The sequence below is a fragment of the Equus quagga genome, chromosome 16 (assembly GCF_021613505.1).
Source record: "Equus quagga isolate Etosha38 chromosome 16, UCLA_HA_Equagga_1.0, whole genome shotgun sequence".
Lineage (NCBI taxonomy): Eukaryota > Metazoa > Chordata > Mammalia > Perissodactyla > Equidae > Equus > Equus quagga.
The window spans coordinates 37,791,288-37,806,441 of NC_060282.1; the positions used below are offsets into that span (position 1 = coordinate 37,791,288).

The following is a 15,154-nucleotide window of genomic DNA, read 5'->3' on the forward strand; positions in this document are numbered from 1 at the left end:
TAAATTCCTTATATGAGTGGAGTCATACAGAGATTGTCCTTCTCTAACTGGCTTATTTCACTTAGCATAATTCCCTCAAGGTCCATCCATATTATTGCAAATGGAATGCTTTTGTTCTGTTTTACAGCTGAGTAGTATTCCATTGTAAATATATACCACATCTTCTTTATCCATTCATCTGTTGATGGGCACTTAGGTTGCTTCCATATCTTGGCTATTGTAAATAATGCTGCAATGAACATTGGGGTGCATAGGGCTTTTGGAATTGCTGACTTCAAGCTCTTTGGATAGATACCCAGTAGTGGAATGGCTGGATCGTATGGTAGTTCTATTTTTAATTTTTTGAGGAATCTCCATACTGTTTTCCATAGTGGCTGCACCAGTTTGCATTCCCACCAGCAGTGTATGAGTTCCTTTTTCTCCACAACCTCTCCAACATTTTTTACTATTAGTTTTAGTTATTTTTGTCATTCTAATGGGTGTAAGGTGATATCTTAGTGTAGTTTTGATTTGAATTTCCCTGATGCACAGCGATGATGAACATCTTTTCATGTGCCTATTGGCCATCTGTATATCTTCTTTGGAGAAATGTCTGTTCATGTCTCCAGCCCATTTTTTGATCAGGTTGTTTGATTTTTTGTTGTTGAGTTGTGTGAGTTCTTTATGTATTATGGATATTAAGCTTTGTCAGATATATGCCTTGCAAATATTTTTTCCCAGTTAGTGGGTTGTTTTTTTGTTTCAATCCTGTTTTCATTTGCCTTGAAGAAGCTCTTTAGCCTGATGAAGTCCCATTCTTTCTATTGTTTCTCTTCTCTGAGAAGACATGGTGTCCGAAAAGATCCTTTTAATACTGATGTCAAAGAGTGTACCGCCTACGTTTTCTTCTAGAAGCCTTATGGTTTCAGGTCTCACCTTTAGGTCTTTGAGCAAGATATACTTTCAAAAAGCCACTTTGTGGAGGTTGTTTCACCTTGTGTTCTCTTTTTCTGACTGTTTTCATCTTTTGGCAATCTCTCTCCTTTTTATTTTATTAGTTTGTTTTATTAGAGTCTGTGTTAGGCCATCAGTCTTTTCTCTTCAGGTTTCATGTCCTCAGCATAATCATTCAAGCATTCATTCAACAAAAGCTTTGTAAGCATCTATTATCTAAGGACATTGGGAATTTAAAAAATGAGTAAGAAACAGTCTTTTTCCTCTAGAAGTTCACAATCCAGTGGGTGAAACTTGTAAACAAATAATTATAGTATGAAGTGTCAAAGATTATGTTAGGGAAAACATAGATGACCACTACTACACCTTTTTGGAGAAGAAAAAGGATGGGTAGGTGAATAAGGGGAGAAAAGATTTCCCAGGTAGAATAATCAACATGTGCAAAGGTACAGAACTATAAAAAAATTGCTATGACTGGAGCGTGGTAGTATGAGATGAGAATAAACAGCTTGGCAGGAGCCAAATTGCTTTAATCGTAAGCCCTTTTTGTGGTAGAAAAGGATTGGGGGTTGGGAGACAGGTAGACTTCTTGTATTAATTGACGTGTGGTTAGGAGACTGACCCATAATGCCATGTGGGTGAGGAGGGGTTGGAAAAATGAGGTTTGTCATCAAACCTGAGGAGGATTGAGGAGGGTGAAACAGAGGTCCCATGGGTCTGACCCTAAGTGAATAGGATCCTAGGGTGGTGGTCAGAAGATGATCAGGTGATCAAGGATTTATTCTAGAGTCAGTGATAGTAGTTTGGGATCTGTCACTTAGTACACAGGAGGCTAAGAAAGCTGTCCATAAGGTGCGAAGAAACTTGATAGTGTTTTCTTGTACATAAGCCCCCCTGCAATATTTTATTATGAAAAATTTAAACATATAAGAAAGTTAAAAGAATTGTATAGTGAATACCTGTATACCTACCACCAAGATTTCACAATTATTAACATTTTGCAACTTTTGCTTTTTCTTGTTTCTGTCCTTCTGGCTGTTGTGTCATCCATCCATCAATCCATTTTATTTTTTTGCTTTTCAGAGTAAGTTGCAGATATTGATATGATACACATCACCCCTAAACATTTCAGCATTTCTATCATAAACTATTCAGTATTCAGTATTAGTTTATGATTCTTTTGTTGATGTAAAATTTATGCACAGTGAAATGAAAAAATTTTAGGTGTACCATTTGATGAATTTTGACAAATATATACACCTGTGTAATCCAGACCTCCATCAATATATAGAACATTTTCATAATAGAAAGTCCCTTCATGCTGCTTCAGTTGAATCTTGCCCTCATTTTCCAAAGACAACTACTGTCCTGTTTTTCACCATAGGTTAGTAACAATAGATTATAGATTTAGCTTCATATAAATGGAATCATACAGTTGGTTTTCTTTTGTGTAAGACTGCTTTTTCTTAGCATAATGTTTTTGAGATCCCTCCATGTTGTTTCATGATTCTGGTGTGTACATACTTTTCTTTTTATTGTGGTAAAATATACATAAAATTAAATTTACCATTTTAACCATTTTTAAGTGTGTGATTTAGTGGCATTAAGCACATTCACATTGTTGTTCAACCATCACCACTACCATCTCCAGAACTTTTTCATCATCGCAAACTGAAACCCTGTACTCATTAAACAATAACTCCTCTCCTCCTCCCCCTCCCTCTGGTTATCATTATTCTACTTTCTGTCTTTGTAGATTTGACTGTTCTTCATCCCTCGTATAAGTGGTATCATACAATATTTGTCCTTTGTGTCTGATCTATGTCATTTAGCATAACGTTTTCAAGGATCATCCATGTTGTTGCAGGTATCAGAATTTCATGCCTTTTTAAGGCTGAATAGTATTACATTGTATGTATATACCATATTTTGTTTATCCTTTCATATGTCAATGGACATTTGGATTGTTTCCATGTTTTGGCTATTGTGAATTTTGCTGTAAATACAGGTATACAAATACCTGTTCAAGTCCTTGCTTTCAGTTCTTTTAGGTATATACCCAGAAACAGAATTGCTGGATCATATAGTAATTATATGTTTAATTTATGGAGGAACTGCCATACTGTGTTCCACAATGGCTGCACCATTTCACATTCCTGCCAGCAATGTACAATTGTTCTAATTTCTCCACATCCTTACCAGCGCTTGTTATTTTCCTTTTTTTTTTAAATTGTAGCCATCCTCATAGACGTGAAGTCATATCTCATTGTGGTTTTGATTTGCATTTCTCTTGTTGCTAGTGATGTTGAGCATCTTTTCGTGTGCTTATTGAACATAAGTAAATGTTCTTTAACAAAATGCCTATTTAAGTCCTTTCCCATTATCTTCTTTTTGCTGAGGTTCTAGAGTTCTTCATATATTCTAGATATTAAACCCTTATCAGAAATATGATTTGCAAATATTTTCTCACATTCTGTAGGTTGTCTTTTCATTTTCTTAATAGGGTCCTTTGATGCACAGAAGTTTTTAATGTTCATAAAGTTCAGTTTATTTTTTTCTTATGCTTTTGATGTCATATCTAACAATCCCTTGTGAAATCCAAGGTCATGAAGCTTTATCCTTATGTTTTCTTCTAAGTATTTTGTAGTTTTAGCTCTTACATTTAGGTCTTTGATTCATTTTGAGTTAATTTATATAAATGGTATAAAGTAAGGGTACAGCTTCATTCTTTTTCATGTAGATATTCAGTTTTCTTAGCCCCATTTTAAAAAGAGTGTCCTTTCCCCACTAAATGGCCTTGCCACCCTTGTTGAAAATCAATTGACTGTATATGAGAGGATTTATTTCTGGACTCTCTATTCTGTTCCAATGGTCTACATGTCTGTCTTTATGCCAGTTCAACACTGTTTTGATTACTGTCATTTTGTAGTAAGTTTTAAAATCAAGATGTGTGAGTCCTCCAACTTTCTTCTTTTTCAAGATTGTTTTGGCTTTTCAAGATCCTTGAGATTCCATATGAATTTTAGGATGTGTTTTTCTATTTCTGCAAAAAAAAAAAGGCCTTGGGATTTTGATGGAGATTATATTAAATCTGTAGATTGCTTTGGGTAATATTGTCATCTTAACAATATTTTCTTCCAGTTTGTGAACATAGTATGTTTTTCACTTTATTTATGTCTTCTACAATGTCTTTCAGCAGTGTTTTATAGTTTTCAGTGTACAAGTCTTGGCCTCCTTGGTTAAGTTATTCTTTTTATTGCCATTGTAAGTGGAATTATTTTCTTAATTTCCTTTTTGGATATACATAACTTTTTAGTATCAGGTTTTGTGCTTGAAATGACTATATGCAATTCTTTATTTTTTATTTATTTATTTGTTATTTTTTTAAAGATCGGCATCTGAGCTAACATCTATTGCCAATCTTCTCCTTTTTTTCTCCCTTTTCTTCTTCTCCCCAAAGCCCTCCAGTACATAGTTGTATATTCTAGTTGTAGGTCCTTCTGGTTGTGCCATGTGGGACTCCATGTTCAGGGTCACTTGATGAGTGGTGCCATGTCCACACCCAGGATCCAAACGAGTGCAACCCTGGGCTGGCGAAGCGGAATGCATGAACTCAACCACCCGGCTACGGGGCCGGCCCCTATGTGCAATTCTTAATCAAGACTTTTTAATGGTGATATCTTAAAATTCTTGAATAGTCTCTGTTGGTGAGAAACTATATCACCTAATAGGTGTTAAAAAATTTTAGACTATTTTTCACAGCCATTCAAACTTTGCAAGATTTGAAATTGAAGTTAAAATGTAACAAATATAATGTTAAAATTTCTTAGGACAGGGGCCGGCCCGGTGGCCGAGTGGTTAAGTTCATGTGCTCTGCTTCAGCGGCCCCGGGTTCGGATCCTAGGCGTGGACATGGCACCACTCATCAGGCCATGTTGGGGCGGTGTCCCATTTGCCACAACTAGAAGGACCACAACTTAAAAAATATACAACTATATACTGGGGGGATTTGGGAAGGAAAAAAAAAAAAGCAGGGGGAAAAAAAGAAAGATTGGCAACAGCTCAGGTGCCAATCTTAAAAAAAAAAAAGAAAATCTTAGGACAGATTTGGAAATCAATAAAATGTTTTATATCAAGTATTTCAAAATAAAGATGAAACTCTATATTGCAGTATGTACATACATTTTTCAAATGATCACTTTGTATCTAGCTTGGATACTACTGTAAGGATCCCTCTGTTGCTAGCAGACAGAGATAACTGATACATGTGAAGGAACAGATTTAGGGGCTATTATCTGTAGCCTTCCAGAATCTGCCCTCCTCCTTTCCTCCAAGCTGTTAGCACGTTTGGCTAAGCACTGTCTTGGACATCTCAAACAGAAACTCCTCCAGCAGCTTCATGGGGCAGTGGTATGCTCTGCAGCTGGTTAATAAATCCATTTCCAGGGGCTTGAGCAACTCCTCAGCTGTGCTCAGTGCCTTACAGAGGAGCAGTGGTGTGGGATGTGGCCCGTAAATCACCATCTCCAGGAGAGGGAGTTGGATTCAAAGAGTCACAAACAAGGTTACCCACAACCAGAGATCACCATCCTGGGAGCTTCAGCCAATCCTGGCTGTGCCTGGTTGCCTTGTGGGCTGAAGAGGTCCACTTTCACTTGACCCATTGAATTCCATTGTCTGCACACCACTACGGATCATTGCGCACCTGATGGGAAGCTCTGGTCTAGTGAGTGGCTTGTTTAGAAAGGAGAAAAGAAGAATTTAATGTATCTTAGGAAGAATAAGCAAAAATAGATTCATCCTGATAGGTATAATTTTGGAAATATGGTCTATCCTATCTTCTGATCAATTCCCAATCTAAAGTGTGTCAGTTTAGAATTCTGCATTGGAAGTTAGATGAATGGCTTTGGTTTAATGTCTGAATGTGTTGAAAGGAAGTTGGAAATTTGGATTGTTTTTCTACTTCTGCCATTAGCTAACTGTGATCACCTTTATTATGTTTTGCTTTCCACTCTCTTTGCTCACGCATTTCTCTGTATACTCTGCATTATTGCCTCTCATGTGTTTTTTTCTAAATATAGAATTTGAAGTTACTTGAAATGCATTTCAAATGCCATTTCCCCCATTTGAATCTCTTCTGATTCTTCCTACCAGGAGGATATTACCAGATAATATCTTTCCCTTCTTTTGGGAGAAAACAGTTTATATTATAATTTTCTTATAGTATTATATTCTTTCTTGGACTATGGTTTTTGTCTGGATTTATCTTATTTCCTCTTCCTTCTTTATATGGTCTTCTTAGCATTGTGAAGAAATTGTAGTTTATCTAATTTGAGGGTACAGTAAAATAATTTTTTAAGCAAAAAATTTTTTACCTACCATAATTAGCAAGCACATATAAACCATGCTGCTTAACCCTCTTTCATGAAGAAATATGAGAAGTTTGGACTGAAAATGGAAAAGCTGACTTCACTTTCACAGATGGCACACCTGTAATAGATGAAAAAACAGGTTTCAAGAGTGTATTTAATTCAGAAAAAATGTTCCTACCTTCCATTGCATCATTCAGCAGAGAATATGTACTGCAAATTTTGTCAGGTTCATGGAATAATATAATGGAGGAATTGATGGTAACTCAACTTTCTGCTTGATTGTACCACTAACCAGTTTATCGATTATTTGGAAGATATTAAACATGGATCTGGAGACTTAGTTCGTTTTAATACAGCCATGTAACTAGATTGTGGAAACTTATTGAGAGTAACCGAGCTGCTTCTCCAGATCAAGGCCTTATTAAAAAAAATATTTTTTTAATTAAAGGCCTTTGAGAATAAAGGGTGTATCAGATCCTCATTGGCTCACAAGACTTTGTTACTGATGCGAAAAGATATCTGAACATATTGAACTAGAAACTGCAGTGGGAAAATGTGCTCGTTTATTTAGAGAAGTGCTGTCTTTCCCATTAAAGTGCAACGAGGGGATTGAGCAGATGGCACTTGGAAGCTACACTTATTTCCATTGCAGAGCTGCCCTGATATGAGCGGAAGCGCTGATGTTTAATATTGGTACAAATTAAGATACAATTTCAGAAAAGACATACACATTTTGATGTATTTGAATAATACTTTAAGTTTCCATGGTTCTAAGTGCAAACTTGAGGATGTGACAGAAGGCCAAGGAAATGCTCTCTCAGTGTGGTTCAGTCTCGGGGACAGAGGGAGCTGAAACAAACTGCTCATCAAGGGGGTGCTACTTGATCAGGCTCTGCGGACTGGTGTGCCTGAGACTCTCAGCGTCCGTGCCGAGATGAGATCAGAAATTGAGAGAAAACGAGCAGAAACTTTATGGTAATTTGGCAGAGTATGTTTATATCTATTGAATCTAATAGTGAAAAATTGGTTTTGTATTATGTATATCTTTTATTTCATTTTCTAGTAATTCATTCTTATTGTATTTTACCAAAGTTATCTGTCTGAAATGGATTAGGGAAAAAAACGAAACAAAACAGGTACTTCATCACAGATAGTTTAGAAAGCATTGAATCCAGAGTCTCTTAGAAGCATGAAGCATCTGGAAATGAATATATGAATCTGAGGTTTATCTAGAAATTTCTGGCAAGGTGGGTGGCCAAATTCTAAGGCAATATTTAGGTCCATCTGACTCTATAAAGTACAAATTCTGTTTTATAGCTAAAAATTAAAAATAAAATGCCTATTTTAGAAAAACTAACTAGGGACTGTATTCCACTATGTCATTAATTTAAAATACTCACCCTTCCCATCTGTGCATTTAGGATCATGAGCCCAGTAGTGCAAAATTTAGCCACCCTTATTGTAGCACAATGCCTTCTGCCCAGGAGATACCAAAAACATTTGTTGAGTTCAGTTAATTTCTCCTAATAGTTAGGAGAAAGCTGGATAGTTCACTAAATAAAGTCCAGAAAATTAAAGTAACTTTGAAAGGTAAAATTTGAAAGGTTTTTAGCCTTATAGCCTCTACCAAATGTTAACTGCCTGGTTCTGCTTGATTAGACCTTTGCCAATCAGCACTTTGTTTGAGAATATGTTACTAAGGCACTACTATGAAGGTAGTAGATTTGTGAGAGTCTAAGTTTGTTATTGTTGTTGTTTTAATCAGTTGAGATTTTTAGTAAACTAAATCCTTAGTTTGTTGTTTTCGTAAGTTCAGATTTTTTGTAATTTTCTTGATATAAAAATTATAAGTGACTTCATAACTCTATTCTGATACAGCAATTACTTAAAGAACTTACCCTGAAGATCTGTTTTCCAAAGTAGATGTTAATATACTGTAGTATCTTCCTTATACTTTAATACTATCCCTCAATAAATTTTCAAAAGTTGGCCGATATAAGAAGAAAATAGTCACCCATATGGAAATAATAGCATTGTGTCATATTGTCAACTTTCATGTTAGATTTGCAAAATTGAAATATAATTATGAATAACAAAATAAACACATGTACTGTACAACAGAGTATGCCATGATGTGCTTTTGATACAATGGAAACAATTACTAATAAAATAAGGTGTTTTATTTGGAAGAGAGAATTTGTTCTTGGCAGTGGCTTTCCAATTTTACCAACTTTAGAAGTGACTATATTGGTGGATGAGATAGTTATGGAAAAAATGTATACAATCTTTATGCTTAGAACACATGCATTGTCAAAGTTTCTTCACGCAAAAGTTAAGCAGGACCCAGACTACCAAAGCTATCTCATTCTGAGGGGGAGGCTGTAGACTATTCTCTTTACTTAGCCTGTCACTTCCATTAGGCAATTTAAGAAATTTACATTCTGAATTTCATTTTAACGCCAAACACTGGTTCTGTCTTTATTGATTCTGCCTTTATTTTTATGAATATATGTGTATTTTGATATGTCAGTGGGAAATATACCATGTGTAGTATTTTTTTGGTTGATGTTTCATTTCAGTGTTGTGCTGTATTTTTCATGTGTTCTGTTTTCCAGCTAAGGACAGTAGCAAGGTCTTTTAAGAGTATGCTGCACTCTATTTTCTTATTTCTTCTTTCTAGAGATTGTAGAACTGTCTTCTGTTTATAGTGAAGATTCACTGTTGACTAACACAGATTTGAAGACTTCTGTTGTAATCTGTTGATAGAAGATTTAGAGAATAATATTGGCATGTTTTAAAACATCTTTGCATAAGCATAATATTGTGTTTTGTATTTTTGCAGGAAGATTCTTTGGCAACAGATGATTTCCTTGTGGACTACTTTAATGAATTCCTAAGCCTTCCAGTGAGTGTATTATTATGTTCTATGGAATATATTATCAAAGCAAACTATTGTAATCACTGGATTATCTCGTAAGAAATTTATCAGGGATAATATTTTTTTAAATGTTAAAGCATTGAGGTAAAGTTTGTGTCTTTTTGTGGAGTTAATCATTTGGGTTTGAATCATATTTAGGAATTATTCTTACTGAAGAAAGCTGGGTCAGTTATACCACAATAAAAAAATTTTAGGGGCTGGCCCCGTGGCACAGTGGTTAAGTGCACATGTTACGCTTTGGCGGCCTGGGATTCACCGGTTCGAATTCCAGGTGTGGACATGGCACCACTTGGTAAGCCTTGCCGTGGTAGGCTTCCCACGTATAAAGTAGAGGAAGATGGGCACGGATGTTAGCTCAGGGCTAGTCTCCCTCAAAAAAACCCACAACTTTAAAAAAAATAAACAAAAGGAAAAAAAAAGAAAGCTGGAATTTTTCTATCCATCAAAAGCATTCTGTACAAAATCTCATACAGTTGTATTTAGCACCATTTCAGGCTTTGAACAGAGGTGGTAAGGACAGAATATTAAAAAAATTAAGAAACTAAATTTCTTGCCTCTAGGCAGTTATTGTTTTCCTCTTGGACAAATATTAAAGTGGAATTTGTGTTAAGTCAACTAGAGTTTTATATCAATAGTAAATAAGACATAGGTGGATGCCAAATAATAGATTTTCAGTCTTAGCAATGAACAATAGTAAGTATTGAGGAATTTGGGAAAAGTGAAATGGGGGCACATAAAAGCACTTACATTGTTGTATTAAATAAAGTTAATCAGGAATGTCAGATAAAAGAAAGATAAGGTTTTTGTTATTGTTATGAAAACTTTTCTCTTTTTTTTTTGTGAGGAAGATTGTCACTGAGCTAACATCTGTGCCAGTCTTCCTCTGTTTTATGTGGGATGCCACCACGGAGTGGCCTGACAAAGGCTGGTGGTAGGTCCATGCTTGGGATCCGAACCTGTGAACCCTCAGACCGCCAAAGCGGAATGCGTGAACTTAACTACCACACCACCGGCCTGTCCCCTTAAAACTTTTTAATTAACATATTTACAAGGAAAAATTTGGAATATAAAAGTCACAAGTAATTTTAAAGGGAGTGGACCATAAAATGTGAAATCTCTTAAAGCCTAAACCTGAAAAATGTCTTTTGAAGGGAAAGTACTAGAAGTACTTTCTTGCCTAGATTAGTTCTTGTATATATGTGTGTATCTATGCATGAATGTTTGTTGTTTTGTGATATTTTCTTTTTTTCCAAAAGAATTTGTGCTCTCTCCTCCATCTGGCACAGCTAGGTCTCTGGTTAGGTTGGGACACCAAGCTACCCTCTCCTTTCCAGCAACAGGCCTGAGCAACATGACCAGATACCCGGGGCGCGGAGGCTTCTTGTGTGTCTGACTCTTCAACTTTCATCATGCAATTGTATACTGTTAAAAAACCCAGCAGCATCACAACATTTTCAGAATTTTGTTCTTCCAGATTATGTAGTCTTTCCTCTAGGCTCTACAGTTTCCATTCTTTCTCCAAAAAAAGTATACTTTTGTGACATTTTAAAAAGAAAAATCCCTATGTTGGATCTGATTTCAATTTCTCAAGATTGACATTTCATTGCCTCAAGATTTGTGATTATCTTGAGTTTTACTTGCTCCAGAAAATAAATTCCCTGCCTAAATTTCTTTTTTAAAAAAATTTATTTTAATTTATGAAAGTAATATAACAATAGAGAAAATTTGCTTAAAATGTTAAGAAAAATTCAGTCATAGTCCTGTCATCCAGTCAGAAGAGATGTTACTATTTTTGTGTTTTATTTCAGGCTTGGGTGAAATGACAGAGTGTGATTTCTGTTGAACTCTGTCTATGCAGTCATGTATTCATACCACCCCAGCAGACACCTACACTTTGACCCTTTCATATGTCCCAGGCTGGCCGCCTGGGCGGCTTCTCCCCTCTTTCTGTGTCCAGATCCTTCTGCTTTCACATTCTTTCTCTGTCTCTTTCTGTTTTTAAGCCCCTTTGCATCTACATTTGGTACCACACAGTCTGCCTGTTAACTAACCATGCTTCATGCCACAAGATGGGAAAAGGGGAAATGTCACAGGTTTCCAAAAAGAATTTGGGGGCAGGAAGGAGATGGGATGATGGATTTTTCAACCTAAGTTCCTGGCAAGATTCTAGAACAGATTAGTAATGTTTGGTTTATGAGCACTTAGCTAAGAATTAGAAGCCAGCATGGTTTACTGAGAATTAGTGTGGCAGATTAATCTTTTTTCTTGGATAATTATGGACTGGTATTTTAGGGAACCATAAATTTAATTTATTATGATTTCAATAGAGTATAATAATAATAATAATAATAAATTGAACCATGTTATTTCCTGCTCAAAACAGTGTTTAGTGACTTCTCATGACACTCAGAATAAAATCTAAAATGCTATATGATCTGGCTCTTGCCAGATAAAGATCTCTTTTGGTCTTTATTTCCTGTGCCTCTTCTCCTTGTTAATTCTTTTCCAGCTTAACTAGCCTTCTTTATGTTTCTTAAGCATGAATACGCCAGTGTATTCAGGGCCTTTCAGCCTGGAATGCTTCCCCCAAGACACTTGTATCACTTTCTCCCTGATTTAAATCACTTCTGTTTAGAAAGCCTTCCCTTCCAGCCCTATCTAAAACAGTACACCCAACACATGCTCCACTTAGGCTGCTTTATTTGTCTCCAAAGCCCTTATCATTATCTGTGAAGTTAGTTTTCAAATATTTGAATGGGTTCACTACCCATAGCCAGTAGGGATTGACTGTTAATAGCCTGTAGACTGAAGTCCAGATTCCTTCGTATGGAATTCAAGACCCTTTGTAATTTGGCCTCAGCCTGCCCCTTCTAGCTCTATCTCTAGCTTCGTACTTCTTGTGTCACCCTTTACACTCTTTCCTGCCTCCTCTGACCCACCCCTACCCACCTTGACCGCACAGTATTCTTCCTATGCTCATCTCCCAGGGTAATGGTTAGTTAGTAATAGGAGTGAGACGGAACTGCCATTGAGCTCAGCTCCTCCACTTGTTCCCCATGTGATCTTAGACATATTCCTTGATTACTTAATTCCTTGATTTCTTCCTCTGTGAAAATGATATAATTGTTTTACAAGATTGTTGTGAAATGAGGTAATGTATATTAAGTGCCTGACACAGAATTAGTGCTTCTCTTTCCTTTTCCTTTACTAACTAGACCGTCTCATCTTTCATTCCTGAAACATGAGGGGCAGTCACTCTTTAACTTGATTGGTGGATCATTGTCACTTTAGAGGATAATCTTCTGTGCCACACAAATCTGTCATTGGCTTTGAATTTTAAAAATTGTTTTTCTCAGAGACTTGAATGAAACATTGCAAGTGAACCAGTGTTTCTTCAGCTTAAGGTCACTTAGCTAGAAAGTGACAGAGTTCACCCATGTCCACATGGCTCAAAAACTTGTCCTACTACATGGTAATAACTGTAGCACTGGCAGCAGAGGAATAAGCTGATAATTTGGATACAAGAATCTGGTCTCATTTTTATCATGATAATCTGAGATGGAGTAAAACAAACAAATCTAATGTATTTTTAAAGTGCATTAACAGAAGTTAAGATCAAGAAAAATATTAATCTGGAGCATAGAAGGCACTCAATGAATGCTTTTTTGAATTTGATTGAATTGTCAGACCACATTTGGGATATTGTTTTCCATTCTTGGTGCCGCATGTTAAGAGCTGCTCTGCCCAACCAGACTTGGGGAGACTTAGCCAATGAACACTCTGAAAGCCACGTCAGATGAGGAAGGGTTGAAAGAAGTGTGGGTGTTGAACCTGGTCAGGGAATAGGTAGAAGGGTTGGAATAGAGCATCTCTTTCCAAATATTTGAAGATCTGATTGAGGAAGAGGAGGTAACATATTCTATGAAGCTAGAGTGCAGAACCAGGGCCAGCATTTATGAGGAAATTGATTTTCGCTCACTAGAAGAATGACATTTAAAGTTTGTTTTCTAACAATAGAATGGGCTGGCTTGTGAAGGAATAAACTCCCTGTGATTGAAGATATTCAGGTATAGGTTAGGAAATCATTTTGGGGAATATTTTATAGGGGACATATGTATTGGTTGGGAGATTAGACTTTTCCAACTAAAGAAAATTTGATTAATTCATTCTCTGTTTATCTTATCTCAGGAGCTAAATTGTAGATTTCCTGTGGCCAAGGATAGGTCTCTTTCTTCTGTATTTCCCAAAGCTTCTTGAGGATGATTCTGTTTTTATTTTCACATCTTCCATGTAATATTCTTGAAATAGACAAATAAACCTTCTAATCTTTTCTTCTGTCTCCTCTCCTCTACCACCTGCGCTCCCTCCACCCCCCAAAAAACCCAGTAACCTAAGCCTGAGAGTGTAGAAATATAACATTCTCCGTCCAAAAGGGCCCTTAGGTAATCTAGATTTCTGAGACTTCTGATACTACTTCCACATTTATAGTGACGTGCCCAAGGTTTCATAACTGGATTGTGGCAGAAATGGGCCTAGGAATCAGGCTATCTGGCTCCTACACTATTTCTTTCCATTACACCATTACACCCTTGGGACACACTGTAAGATCCAGAAATTGATGGCTGGTAGCCTGCCTCCATGTTATTGTTTGATGAGGGGAATCCAGGACAGTTGCCACTATTATAACTGATTATGGCACTTTCCAAATCCTAGCTTTCATAACTTCATTCTGTTTGTTCTGGTGCCAGGTTCACATTCGGATACTGTTTTCATTTGGTGTCTGGGAGGTTTTTTTTGCTGTCAACTCTTTATGGACAAGTGTTTGCTTATTAAGTTTTCTTCTTTGCTATAGTGTGAAAACACTTTTTTTTCTTTTGGTTTTGTTTTATGTGTTTTATGCTCAGTGACTGTTGTGGGATTGAGTAGATGAGCCCATATACAGATTTAGGTTGGTCCTCTGTGGGTGGTTTAGAATGTTTGTGACATTTATGGTTTGCAGAAGCCGAAGGGGTGGCCTGTTCTATACCCTCTTTGCAAGGATAGGTATGTCATGTGTTTGCCAGACCATGCTTAGCTATGTGCCTTTGGAATTTTACCATAACTTCTTTTTTTGCACTGATTCTCCACACTTTTTAAAAAATCTGTAAACTATTATAATTTCTTGCAGGCTTATGAAGGAGTTATATGTTAGATGGATTGTTGGGTAAGGGGAGAGAGGAAGAGAGTATAGATTTGGGGAATGAGTGGGATGAAGAGGAATGAAGGCCAAAATTTAAATATTCAAAGATTGGTTTTTAAAGGTGTTGATGTAGCTGTAGGTACTGCTTAGTTCAGCCTTTATTCTTGTGGATGTTTTGATAAGACTTGTAGCTCAAACAATAAAGTACTCAAATTACCTAATATAACTCATTTTATTAACCAAGGATATTTTCTATGCATTTTGTGTGGCACCTTATTCCTTCCATTCCATTGGTGAATATGTCCAGTAAATAGTTTATGGTTAAACATCTAAAATGACAGTAAAACTTAGATTAAAAGAAGTTGTTACTGGTAACTGATTTGTTATATTCAAGTAGTCAGATGTTTTTCATTCGCTGACTAGGATGCATGTTTAAAATATAGCTTTGGAGCTCAATTAGGAGAGACAGAGCAGAGATGAACATGTATTAAATTAATCTAGTCATTAGTTTTTAATTTAAATACTATTCAGCTAAATTGGCACCTGGTAAGTTTCAGTGGTGCAGGGCTGGCAGTTTAAGCATGTCACTAATTATTCACAGGTTTTTTTTTCCTCTTCTTTTCAAAGAAATGTGGAACCAGCAATTTATTGTGGTAAAAATATTTTCATGCACTTTTTCTGTGAGAATATTTTTCACACATGGATGACTAGTACTACAAAGTTAGCTTTCAC

The 15,154-nt window shown here is 36.3% G+C and overlaps 1 protein-coding gene across 1 annotated transcript in view; it reads left to right on the forward strand.

The window, feature by feature from the left end:
- The window catches only part of RGS22 (regulator of G protein signaling 22), a 131,326-nt gene that overhangs the window by 6,791 nt on the left and 109,381 nt on the right, over window positions 1-15,154 (forward strand). The window contains exon 3 of the mRNA XM_046642526.1: window positions 9,148-9,210. Within this exon, the coding sequence (XP_046498482.1) occupies window positions 9,148-9,210 (63 nt within the window). The remainder of the gene's footprint in view (window positions 1-9,147; window positions 9,211-15,154) is intronic.